This window comes from Entelurus aequoreus, linkage group LG17 (assembly GCF_033978785.1).
Source record: "Entelurus aequoreus isolate RoL-2023_Sb linkage group LG17, RoL_Eaeq_v1.1, whole genome shotgun sequence".
Classification (NCBI taxonomy): Eukaryota; Metazoa; Chordata; class Actinopteri; order Syngnathiformes; family Syngnathidae; genus Entelurus; species Entelurus aequoreus.
In genome coordinates, this window is record NC_084747.1 from 14,172,725 (window position 1) to 14,185,538 (window position 12,814).

Genomic DNA, 12,814 nt, shown 5'->3' on the forward strand with positions numbered 1-12,814 from the left:
GAAATTTAAAATTGCACTTCATAATCTAACTCGGCCGTAATGGCATGTGTTGCAATGTTAAGATTTCATCATTGATATATAAACTATCAGACTGCGTGGTCGGTAGTAGTGGCTTTCAGTAGGCCTTTAATGTTGGAACGTTGGTTTTGCATAAAAGGTCCCCTTACAGCCAAATCTAATTAAACACTGAAACTTTCATGTCATTAAAACTGCAGACGTAAATGATAGATGACAGCATAATAGTTTGCTTGGGACAGGAAATCAACTAAACTAAACTAGTATTACATATACAGAATATATTATAAGCAAATTACCTGACAACACAAAGTATCATTGTATGTCACAGCTCTCATTAAATACTTGACTTAGTGGTGCACAAATAAGAACTTTGTCTTTTATGCAAGAACATTTAACTCATGTTCCATCCAGATGTAAAGAAATTATGTGTCTCCATACTTCTACTCCTTGTGTGATTAGAAGGAAATGTGGTCGACCAGATAAGTTTGGAAAAGTCCACCATTGGTGATGTTAAATCTTTTAAATCTTGTGAAAATATTTCTTCTTAAGAATGTATGAATCCACTCCACACATTTACGTAATTTTTGATGATATCTGACTTACTTTTCCACCGGGAAATCATTACAATACGCTCGCACCTGCACTGCTAAAGGTAAATAAACATTAGCCTTATTGAATGTTTGTTCATTTTTAGGGCAAATATTTAATCGCAAACTGAACATTTGAAGTTATTTTATTTTTTATTTTTTTACTCCAGTTGATTTTAATTGTGTTGAGTCAAAGTTTGTAAACAAAAAGCTTTCACAAAAACTTTATAGTTGTTCTCTTTTGTGTATTCTCATGTCATAAGAAATAATACTTCTCTGAATAAAGCACGTACCACAAACTTAACAGTGGATTGTGTTCTATTTTGTGTCTTACCATGTCTGCGTTATGAAGGAATCTTACACCACAAACTACACCTCATCGTTTTTCTCCAGTGTGTGTTTTCATGTGTTGAGTCACACTGCTGTTTTGAGAAAAACCTTTACCACAAACTGAGCAATTAAATGGTTTTTCTCCTGTGTGGACTCTCACGTGTTGAGTCAAATTGCACTTCCGAGTAAAGCTCTTACCACAATTTGAGCATTTAAATGGTTTTTCTCCTGTGTGGATTCTCATGTGTTCAGTCAAATGGCTCTTTTGGATAAAGCCCTTAGCACAAACTGAACAAATGTACGGTTTTACGCCCGTGTGTGTCCTCATGTGCTCAGTCACGTGGCTCGTTTTCATACATCTTTTGCCACAAACTGAACAAATAAACGGTTTTTCTCCAGTGTGCGTTCTCATGTGGACAGTCAAATGGGCCTTGAGAAAAAAGCTTTTACTACAAACTGAACAATTAAATGTCTTTTCTCCTCCATGTGTTCTCATGTGTTGAGTTAAATTGCCCCTGTAAGTGAAGCTTTTGCCACAAACTGAACACATAAATGGTCTTTCTCCTGTGTGCGTTCTCGTGTGTTGAGCCAAATGGCTCTTTTTAGTGCATCTTGTGCCACAAACCAAACAGCTCAATCTTTTTTTACCAAGCACCTTTTTAGAGCATTCAGAGTGTTTGGTTTTAGTCCTCATGTCATCTTCACAGTCTTTATCGCTGCTCAAAGTTTCTTCAACCTTGTCATCAGCCTCACTATCTGATAGTGGAGCTAAGAGGTTATGTGTTTGTGGTTTCTCTTCATCGTCTTCATTCTTCACAGAGACAACAGTCAGTGGCAACTTGGTGAGATCAGCGTCTTCTGACCCTAGAAGACACTCTCCCTCCTGAGTGATCCAGGGTTCCTCCTTTTCCTTTTTAATATGGGGTGGCTGTGGCGTCTCCTGCTTCAAAATAGAGCTCCCCTCTTGCAGTTGAGAGGGAGGTTCTTCACAGTTAGTTACGCTGCTGAAAGATTCTTTAACTTTGTCTTCAGCCTCATTATCTGATAGTGGAGCTAAGAGGTTGTCTACTTGTGGTTTCTCTTCATCATCTTCAGGCTTCACAGAAACAACAGTAAGTGGCAGTTTGGTGAGATCATCGCCTTCTGACCCGAAAAGAAACTCTCCCTCCTGAGCGTTCCAAATATCCTCCTCTTCCTCTTTAACGTGGGATGGCTGTGGCAACTTCTGTTTCAAAGTGCAGTACCTTTCTGGATGACCAAACAGCTGCTGGACGTCTGAGGACCACAAACATTACGAACACACTTTATTTTAGACATCAAACATGTGTTTTGATGGACATTCAGATACTACACACAAGGGCTGTAACTTGACAAAACACAATTCAAAGGATCAATGTCAGCCCCCCTTTGTCTGAGCCTTACATTTATTTGCCGCAATACAGATATTTGTGTCTGAAATTTTCAATTTTTGGTTAAAACTACAAAAGACAAGAGTGGTGGAGGTTGACGAAAATATATTTCAAGACAAATATCTGTGTATTTATTCAACATTTCAGCCTTTTCTCGTTCAATTATGACTGTTTACCCTATTTCTAAAATTGTTAAGGTATTTTTTACCACCACAATGCCCTGGTTTAGTGGCTTTGTGGTTGGAGTTCCCGCCCTGAGATCGGTTGGTCTTGAGTTCAAACCCCAGCCTAGTCATACCAAAGACTATAAAATGGGACTCATTACCTCCCTGCTTGGCACTCAGCATCAAGGGTTGGAATTGGGAGTTAAATCACCAAAATCATTCCCGAGTGCGGCCACCGCTGCTGCTCACTGCTCCCCTCACCTCCCAGGGGGTGGAACAAGGGGATGGGTCAAATGCAGGGGGTAATTTCACCACACCTAGTGTGTGTGTGACTATCAGTGGTACTTTAACTTTAACCTTTTAACTTTATCCAGGTCCATAAAAAACAATGTGGTCCACAAAAGGCCAAAAGTGTTGCCAGCTGTGTCTTGTTAGGATCTGATGATGGTTATGATTTATTTGTTTCAGACATGTTTAAAGGCCTACTGAAAGCCACTACTACCGACCACGCAGTCTGATAGTTTATATATCAATGATGAAATCTTAACATTGCAACACATGTCAATACAGCCGGGTTAACTTATAAAGTGCAATTTTAAATTTCCCGCTAAACTTCCGGTTGAAAACGTCTATGTATGATGACGTATGCGAGTGACGTCAATCGTTGGAACTGAAGTATTCGGACACATTGAATCCAATACAAAAAGCTTGGTTTTCATCGCAAAATTCCACAATATTCTGGACATCTGTGTTGGTGAATCTTTTGCAATTTGTTTAATGAACAATGGAGACTGCAAAGAAGAAAGCTGTAGGTGGGATCGGTGTATTAGCGGCTGGCTGCAGCAACACAACCAGGAGCACTTTGACTTGGATAGCAGACGCGCTATTCGACGCTAGCCGCCAACCACATTGATGATCGGGTGAAGTCCTTCGTCGCTCCGTCGATCGCTGAAACTCAGGTGAGCACGGGTGTTGATGAGCAGATGAGGGCTGGCTGGCGTAGGTGGATAGCTAATGTTTTTAGCATAGCTCTGTGAGGTCCCGTTGCTAAGTTAGCTTCAATGGCGTCGTTAGCAACAGCATTGTTAAGCGTCGCCAGGCTGGAAAGCATTAACCGTGTAGTTACAGGTCCATGGTTTAATAGTATTGTTGATTTTCTGTCTATCCTTCCAGTCAGGGGCTTATTTCTTTTGTTTCTATCTGCAGTTAAGCCCGATGCTATCATGTTAGCTCCGTAGCTAAAGTGCTTCGCCGATGTATTGTCGTGGAGATAAAAGTCACTGTGAATGTCCATTTCGCGTTCTCGACTCTCATTTTCAAGAGGATACAGTATCCGAGGTGGTTTAAAATACAAATCCGTGATCCACGATAGAAAAAGGAGAAAGTGTGGAATCCAATGAGCCAGCTTGTACCTAAGTTACGGTCAGAGCGAAAAAAGATGCGTCCTGCACTGCACTCTAGTCCTTCACTCTCACGTTCCTCATCCACAAATCTTTCATCCTGGCTCAAATTAATGGGGTAATCGCCACTTTCTCGCTCCGAATCGCTCTCACGACGGATGTCAATTGAAACAAAAGAGAAGATAACTAAACTTCTTCAAGAAGGTCAATCATCCAAAATCTTCTAAACTCTGGACCAAGTCCAAACAATATGGGAAGGTTGTAAAAGGCACGCATACAGGTAGACCAAGGAAAACATCGGAAAACTTCAAGCAATATTTAAAAAAAAAACATAAATTGCACAGCAGACAAATGAAGAAAAACAGGGCAAGGACTGGAGTCACGATCTGTGATTCAAATAAATACAAAGAAGCTAAAGGAAACAGTCACTAACAACTTAACATAAAGACGAGGTTCTAATGGGCTTAGGAAACGCAATGATGGACTATGGATGCCTGGATGAAAGTCATATTCAACGATGAATCACAGCTCTGCACTGGGCATGAGATTTATGAAGACGACTGCCTGAAGAAAACATGCACATTTCCACAGTCGTCGATGATTTGGGGCTGCATGTCATGTCATGATGGCCGCCATTACATATTCAATAAATGCACACGTTTATGCCGTGTCTCTTATTCCAACACTGGAAAGGATGTTTGGGGATGATTTTTCCAGATGAAAACTCATCTTGCCATCTAGCACAAACTGTAAACACTTTCCTTGAAGAAAGTTACATAAGGTCCATGCCATGGCTTACAAATTGTCCGGATCTTGATCCAATGAACAAAATGCCAGGTGGAAATAAAAACAAATAAAAAAAAGGTCCATGACAAGACTCGAGCTGGCCAAGGTGATCGGACAACAGCAATCAGAGAAAGTTGGAGCAAGATTGATGAAGAGTTCTGTTTGTCACTCGTTAAGTCCATGCCTCAGAGACTGCCAGTGTTAGAACAGCCGGAGGTGGTGCAACAAAGTGCTAGTGGTCATTTGTCCTTTTTCATGATTTTGTCATATTTTTCACTCTGTTTGATCCAAAAATTAAACTGTTATGGACAACGACAATTTATTTTCTTGATTTATTTTAACCTCTTAAGGCCCAATTGTCATGATCTGTGGTCTGGATCATGTTTTTGTTATTTTTTGTTAGTTTTAAGACTCCATAGTTCCTGTTTTTGTGCACCCTTGTTTATTTTGGTTATCATGGCGACCTACTAGTTTCACCTGCCTCTGGTGTTCGGGACGCACCTGCTCTAATAAAGAGACCCTTATTCAAGCCTGTCTTTGCCAGTTAGTCGTCCTGGCGTCATTGCCATAGTTCATGCTGCTTGTTTCATGCGATTCTATAGTTATGCTAGTTATTGGTTTCATGCCACAGTTTCATAGTTGTTCCATGCCATAGTTATGTTAGTTGTTTGTTTCTTGCTACCGGTATGCTATAGTTTATGCTAGTTGTTTTCTTCAGGCTATTGTCATGCAACCCTCTACGTAAGTCTTGTTTATTTCATGCCACAGTTGGGGAGTTTTTTGCCTGTTATTTTGAGTTTTGGGAAATAAATATGTTCCTACCTGCTACCCTTGTCCGGAAAAGTCAGATTGCATCCCGGGAGAACAATCCTCGCAGTAAGCTGTGAAACAACCCCCCCCCCCCCCCCCCCCGTCATGACACCAAGCTGTTTGTTTACATGCTTTTTTTATTTCTCTTTGCTATTTGGGATTATTGGACCCTAATTAGAATAAAAACTAAAAATCCTCTTTTGATGTGATGTACTTAGTCCATAAGTACACAAATGTGTACTTCATGTGTAGTGACATGCTCATTTTTATTTTTACACTTTTTTTTCTCCAAATTCCATTGTATGTTATACTCTTCTGACACCACCAGATGGCAGTATAAGTGTCCACATAAGCGGCCATAAGACCCCAATTCAGTAGTGTACACAATTTTGGAAATAAGACCTAAAAGGTGCTGTCCACGCATGTCGCCACTAAGCCTTTATTTAATGTTTCTAAAAGCCATAAAGTGGTTTTGTGTCATTCGTGTTATCTGCTTTTTCTGCAAAATTTAAACAACTGAATTAACATCCTCCACCGACTCCATCTTTTTTGCCAAGGTTTGTATTTCTCTTTTCATGACCACTTGTATTTCGTCAGTAAATAAATGGCGGCAGAGAGACACCCTCCTCTCTTCACCTTTTCACGTATACTTCTCCTCGCTCACTTTGACGTCAAAGTCACAAAACAGGCACCGCAGAAGCCTTCTGCTACATTTTATTCTCTGGCAAAGCGTGTTGAGGATACATCTGCCACACTTTATTCTAATAGGTTGGGTGACACATGGGTGAACTTGGAAAGCATCAAATCGTCAGCATGTATAAGTCTATTCGTAGCCACAAATAAATGAATGAAAGGGAAACAATGACGTGTGTGGCACAGTATATGTCCATGAACATCCATTTAACAATGTTCCTTTTTATTATCATTGTCATAATTAATTCATCAGATTACAATATAAAATGTATTCATTTTAATTTTAAAATGGTAATACAAACCTTCGGGGGTTTTACCATGGTTTTATTATACCGTTAATCGTGCAACCCAGCAAAGTACACACAGAGGAACGACACGTTTACGGCTAACAAAAGCGAGAATAATTTTTCCCCCAAAACGTAAAAGCATCATCCGTGGCTGGGAACTGGCCTGGGTCTGGGACTACAGACGTGCAACGAGTGGAGTGCACGCTGGCAAGTTGGTTTAGAGCTCATTGCAACAAAATGCAACGAGAGTCTTCCATAATAGTACAAGGGATGTTAAATGTACATTGATTCATTCTGGAACTTGCTTTGGTAACTTTGACTTTATGAGCTGCAACATTTGTGGATAACTTCCCAATCAGATATCGACAGTAATCATATTATTCTTGTTCTTTATTACCTCCAATCCTCTGCACGTTGATGTAGACACTGGCACTCATGGAGGGTGGACGCTTCCCTTTCCTCTCCTGCTTGCTTCTCTTGTCTTGTCTCAACTTTTTTGTTGCCTCTTTTTGCACTGCTCTCCAAATCTAAACATTGGAACTATTTAACTGGCCTCAACGAAATTGACAAGATCTTGTGTTTGGGGGAACCTGCTTGTCGTGACGGAGCGGTTGTTGCTGGACACACGACGGACTCTTGGGAGAAGAAGGAGTGCCGCGTACCTGGCGACCCTTTTCTGTCGAGGACGTGAAGATATCCACCTATTCGGAATTATGACAACAGGACATCTGCTGATTGGAGTAAGCGTTGCTCTGGTTCAGACCTGGGCATTCTGAAGCCCGCGGGCCACATCCGGCCCTTTGTGCATCCCTGTCCGGCCCGCGTGAGGCCAATCATAAATTACAAAATACATTTAAAAAAGTATCTATGTTGAGATTGCAATACAACGGTGCTGCTTTTGTTTTGAAAAGCGTTATTTGTATGACTTCCGTGAGGACGTATCCGCGTGCGTGATTGTGAGTGAATGTGAACAGCTGCAATCACAAATTACAAAATAAAGTTGAAAAAACATCTATGTTCAAGAAATCTGCGTTCAAAGAACTCCGGCTTATTAGTGATTCCCAGAGCCAAAAAAAAGTCTGCGGGCTATAGAGCGTTTTCTATTCGGGCTCCAGTACTATGGAATGCCCTCCCGGTAACAGTTAGAGATGCTTCCTCAGTAGAAGCATTTAAGTCCCATCTTAAAACTCATTTGTATAATCTAGCCTTTAAATAGACCCCCCTTTTTAGACCAGTTGATCTGCCGTTTCTTTTCTTCTCTCCTCTTCTCCCCTGTCCCTTGCGAGGGGGAGTTGCATAGGTCCGGTGGCCATGGATGAAGTGCTGGCTGTCCAGAGTCGGGACCCCGGGTGGACCACTAGCCTGTGCATCGGTTGGGGACATCTCTGCGCTGCTGACCCGTCTCCGCTCGGGATGGTTTCCTGCTGGCCCCACTATGGACTGGACTCTCGCTGATGTGTTGGATCCACTGTGGACTGGACTTTCACAATATTATGTCAGACCCACTCGACATCCATTGCTTTCGGTCTTCCCTAGAGGGGGTGGGGGTGGGTTACCCACATATGCGGTCCTCTCCAAAGTTTCTCATAGTCATTCACCGACGTCCCATTGGGGTGAGTTTTTCCTTGCCCGTATGTGGGCTCTGTACCGAGGATGTCGTTGTGGCTTCTGCAGCCCTTTGAGACACTTGTGATTTAGGGCTATATAAATAAACATTGATTGATTGATTGATATGTCGTGCGCGCAATACAACTGTGCTGCTTTTATTTTGAAAAGTGTTATTTATGGGCGTATGTCCGTGTGTAACCAGTGAGTGTATGTGCACAGCGATAAGTGATGCACGGTTTACACCCGAGACGCTAAAAAGAGAAAAGTTGATGACGAATGGCCTGTTTTCAACAAGATATGGACTGCCAAGCAACGTTCCCTCTAAGGTGTGCGCCTGCGCAATTGCGCACTGCTCAAGCGTCCTCTGCGCACAACAAATATATGCCGCGCACCAAATCAAATCCCATCTGAATTCTAAACAAAATAAACACATTTATTCGGTGTAATTTTGCAATGCAACTTTGAGTGACAGTGACAACAAGCGGCCCTAACGGTGTTCGTCAACACCGTTCAATTGAACACCGTTCAATTATTGTAACGTCTATCGAGATGCTTCGAGGCCAGGAATTATATCGATCACTTTATTGAGCAAAACTGTTTGTATTGGGCCATAACCACACCAAAAACATGAGTAAAACACTTCTATCTCGAAAAACTAGTCATTTTCTGCCATACAAACCAGGCCAAAACCAACTTGTCATCTGTCACCAACACGCATACCACTAAGCCACTGGTGCGTTTATGGCCACACAAAAAGTCGGACAACTCAAACACCACACAAAGTTACACTATATGACTCCTCAGTCATACGTGTGCTTATTTTACTGTAATTTATTATTAATGTTAATTTATTTATATTAATCATGGAATGCTGTTACTAGAGAATACAGGAATGCACACTTCATCCTATGCTTACATTTCATTGTGCAACATGAGGATGTTTAAGGGCAACTAAATGTGATCTCTGAAAGGGGTACAAATGATTTCCAAAGCAGTGCTTATGGTATAAAGTTAAGTTAGGTTAAATGAAAGTATTATTCATTATTATTATTATTATTTATCTTACGGTATATATGAAAAATAATATTGAGCAAAATTTAATTGAAATATTGTTGATGTGGCCTTCCAGCAGTGCTCGGGTTGCTCATGCGGCCCCCGGTAAAAATTAATTGCCCACCCCTGCTCTGGTTTGTCAACAAATTGGAAGTTGCTGGCAGTCTTCAAAGTACCCCAAAGCTGCCACAAATGATTGGAGGATGCGGGAAGAACAGTGGACACTCTTGTGATTTTGGATCACATCGGACTGTCTGACCCGCAGGATTTTGAGGATCAGTCATAGACAATTTAGAGTGAAAAGCAAATTTTATTTTCACTCGTATACAAAACATTCTAACTTGGATTGTTTCCCTGGCTTGGAGACTCTCCCGAAGGACAGTGCGGCGAAGACACAACAAACTCCCTTCTTGTCTCTCATGGACACACACCTGTTGTTGTTGACTTTGGACTTATCGGCTGCACGACATCAAGGCCACGGAACAGAGACACACTGCAGGCTTACACACACACATGCATCCACAAAAATATACGCCACACACACATACCCCACCGCCCCCAATCCAACGCCCCCGACTCAAATCCCATAGGGGTGATGGAAGGATGGTCAGCGCCTGAGAGCTGCGGCCTACCACCATGACCCCGCACTCCCTCCCCTCTGTTGCTAGATATCTTAAGATGTATGTTGTAATATGTAGATGTGCTTTGCTATGTTGGTTTTTTCCCACTCCAAGGGGGCCCAGTCTAGACTGATTTTTTTTACTCATCCTTCCCCAGCGTTCACCTTTTTTCCCATCTTTTACAGGGCACCTTGTGGCGACCCATCAGCGTTCCTGTTCTGTAACCCTGTACACTGTTTGTTTGTCTAATCTTGAACGGGTTTGGGCTGAAAACAAAGTTTTGTTGTACTTGTGCAATGACAATAAAGACCTATCCTGTCCTATGTGGTCCAGTCTTCTCTTCACACACTGCACATCTCTTACTCTTCCCCGACATCTCTTCTTTCACATCATTATTTTCTTTACACAAGCGCTTGTTTTGCTCTTCCACTTTCTTCATTTGACTTTTGCATTCTTTCATCTCCTCTGATGTGAACTCCACTGCCTTCTTCAAGCTAACAATCATGGCGGCTCTTTCTTTACATTCTTCAACAAGGTCGGCTAATCGCTCATCAACGCTCTTTTCAGGGCCTGAAAACTATTTACAATTAGGAAAATGTACCACACTCACCCTCATCTGCAATTGTCGTCTTTTCCTCCGTTGATGATTTGCTGGAAGTTGGTGGCGCTGATTCTCTTTCACTTTCTCTTTCATATGACGTCGCCATCTTAGCATAGCAGTAGTCGTCCATCTTCTATCACGTCTTCAATCTTCACTTCACATAACACTCCATCGCTCCGAACGCAACTTCCGTTTCGTGGGCTTCAAAATACGATTCTTTAATAGTCTATACAGCTGTAAAATCGTACATTTGAAACCTCTTTAGGCCGCTCTGTCCGCCATCTTGGTCGCCGACAAAAGCATAGACATGTTCTAAGGGTACGCAGCATCGAGCGCTACTGCCTACTGGCGCTGACGAGACGCGGGGCCGCCATCTTGGAGTGGTGATCCGCTCCACTCAGTGCAATTCATTTGGCAGGAGCAATGAACTGTCAGCGCATTTAATTCATCTTACCTCACTGAATACCTCTGATTTTCACGCGCTTTTTTGTCATACGTGTAGCTATGATAAAGGACACATGTTTTATTATTCATAGTTTGATTAACAGTAATAGAATATTCTTATATGCTATAAATGATCAGGCGTCCGAGATCAAAACTGGGAATATAATCCCAGAGAAGGGGGAAAAAAGATAGCTATTTTTAAATTGAAGAAACAATATGATTAGGTTATATATACATGCGTATATCCTACATAAACATGTATGAATACTTTAGATATCTATATATCTTATAGACGGTATCTCTGTTGCTGCAGCAGCAGAGAGTTTATTCTGTCTTGACACTTTGTATTGATATTTTCTATTACATTCTTCCCTTAAATGATCATGTTTACAGTCATTGTTTTATATGTATTTTTTATGTATGTCACTTTGGATAAAAGCATCTGCCAAATACTTCAACACAAACATAACTTTTACCCCTGTTGGCTTTTACAATCTTTATCTTCATCATTTATTTCAACTCTATGTTATTCAAGTATGACATTTTTAAATGTAATTAATTTCATTGACAAGCAATTCTATTATGGTCATACTCTTGTTTGCTAGCGGCTACGATTTCAGTACTATAGGTGAGGGCCGACATCCGGGAAACTGAGCTACATACGGGCCATAGCAAAGGTCGTATTTTGTTCTGCCAAAGCGTGATAAAAGCCCACAGAGACGAGACAAATGGCTCGCAGCTTTACACCGGGAAAACGAGGACGTTTCTCACTGGAGTCCCCCAAAGTCCCGGGTCGTGTGTTCGGATCACTTCGTTTCTGGTAAATATAAGGAACAAAAATCCACCTTCTTAACCACAACTTGGCTATACGTCCGTGCTAATGTTGTACTTGTTGAATTTGTACCTTATAACGTTCGACAGCTGAAGTTGTTGTTGTACAAAAATAACATGCGGTATATACTATATAGTCTATAGCCTGTATAGGCTATTTTCGAAAACCGGTTTCGTTTAAATTTGCACTTAACAGTTGGGTTTTTAAAAACCAATAAACCCAGAGTGGAGAACCGTTCTCGTTTTCCCAGTGTAACGCTGCGAGCCATTTGTCTCGTCTCTGTGGGCTTTTATCACGCTTTGGCAGAACAAAATACGACCTTTGTTTTCCCTGTTTCCAGTTGTGGTTAGCACAACCAAAAACAACACGGTTTTTCGGCATTTTGGAGGCAGAATGACGGGTTTAATCAGCGTAGGTCGACAGGTTAAAGAGTAATGGCGACGGTTTGTTTTCAACGGCAGTCAGGTTGCTAGGGGATTGGTAGGCGGAAGTGACGTAGGTCCGCCCTCGCCTATTGAAGATCTTTGCTCCTTCTCAACTCTGTGGTAATATTATTTTCACAAAATACAACCAATAGTAAGTTAATGTTAAATCTTACTTGTGAAAAGTAATCCCCCGATTCCTACTTTCAACAGTCTGCTCATTTGAGCAGGAAAACGCTGAACACCATCTTTGTTTTCTACCTGTCAACTGTCAGTTTAGGCTGCTCGCTGGCTCCTCATCACCACTTCAAGATGGCGGCCCAATTTCTCGCGTCACAGCAGCCAATGTTGCGTCTACTTATAAGATGTTAATTAAACCTGGTGGTTCGCTTTCGCCAAGTTGAATATAAACCTTCACCTAATGTAGAACATAATATGAGTTTTTCCATATTTTCTGAAAGTGATGTGGTTTTTGGGACTCTAAGGAAGGGATAAATATTGAAAATGTTTTATTACTAGGCTTGTACTGTACTAGTATAGTACCGCGGTACTAATCAATCATTACTAGGCTTGTACTAGTATAGTACCACGGTACTAATCAATCATTACTAGGCTTGTACTAGTATAGTACCGTGGTACTTGGCTCTGTACCAAGGATGTCGTTGTGGCTTGTGCAGCCCTTTGAGACACTTGTGATTTAGGGCTATATAAATAAACATTGATTGATTGATTGATTGATTGATTGATTGA

The 12,814-nt window shown here is 41.4% G+C and overlaps 1 protein-coding gene across 1 annotated transcript; it reads right to left on the minus strand.

The window, feature by feature from the left end:
- Nucleotides 1-775: 775 nt before the first annotated feature.
- Nucleotides 776-10,760, minus strand: LOC133632510 (zinc finger protein 502-like). Its single transcript, XM_062024974.1, has 2 exons — nt 10,376-10,760; nt 776-2,210 (listed from the first exon to the last, which is right to left on the minus strand). Exons 1-2 carry the CDS (start codon nt 10,494-10,496, stop codon nt 982-984), a joined length of 1,350 nt encoding a protein of 449 aa, XP_061880958.1. The 5' UTR covers nt 10,497-10,760; the 3' UTR covers nt 776-981.
- Between the last annotated feature and the right edge of the window lie 2,054 nt (nt 10,761-12,814).

Excerpts from the sequence above, each read along its gene's own strand:
- LOC133632510 (XM_062024974.1), bottom strand. The coding sequence starts at position 10,496 with ATGGACGACTACTGCTATGCTAAGATGGCGACGTCATATGAAAGAGAA. Across the intron at positions 2,211-10,375 it reads GACGACAATTGCAGATGAGG|ACGTCCAGCAGCTGTTTGGT; the intron begins GTGAGTGTGGTA and ends TGTGGTCCTCAG.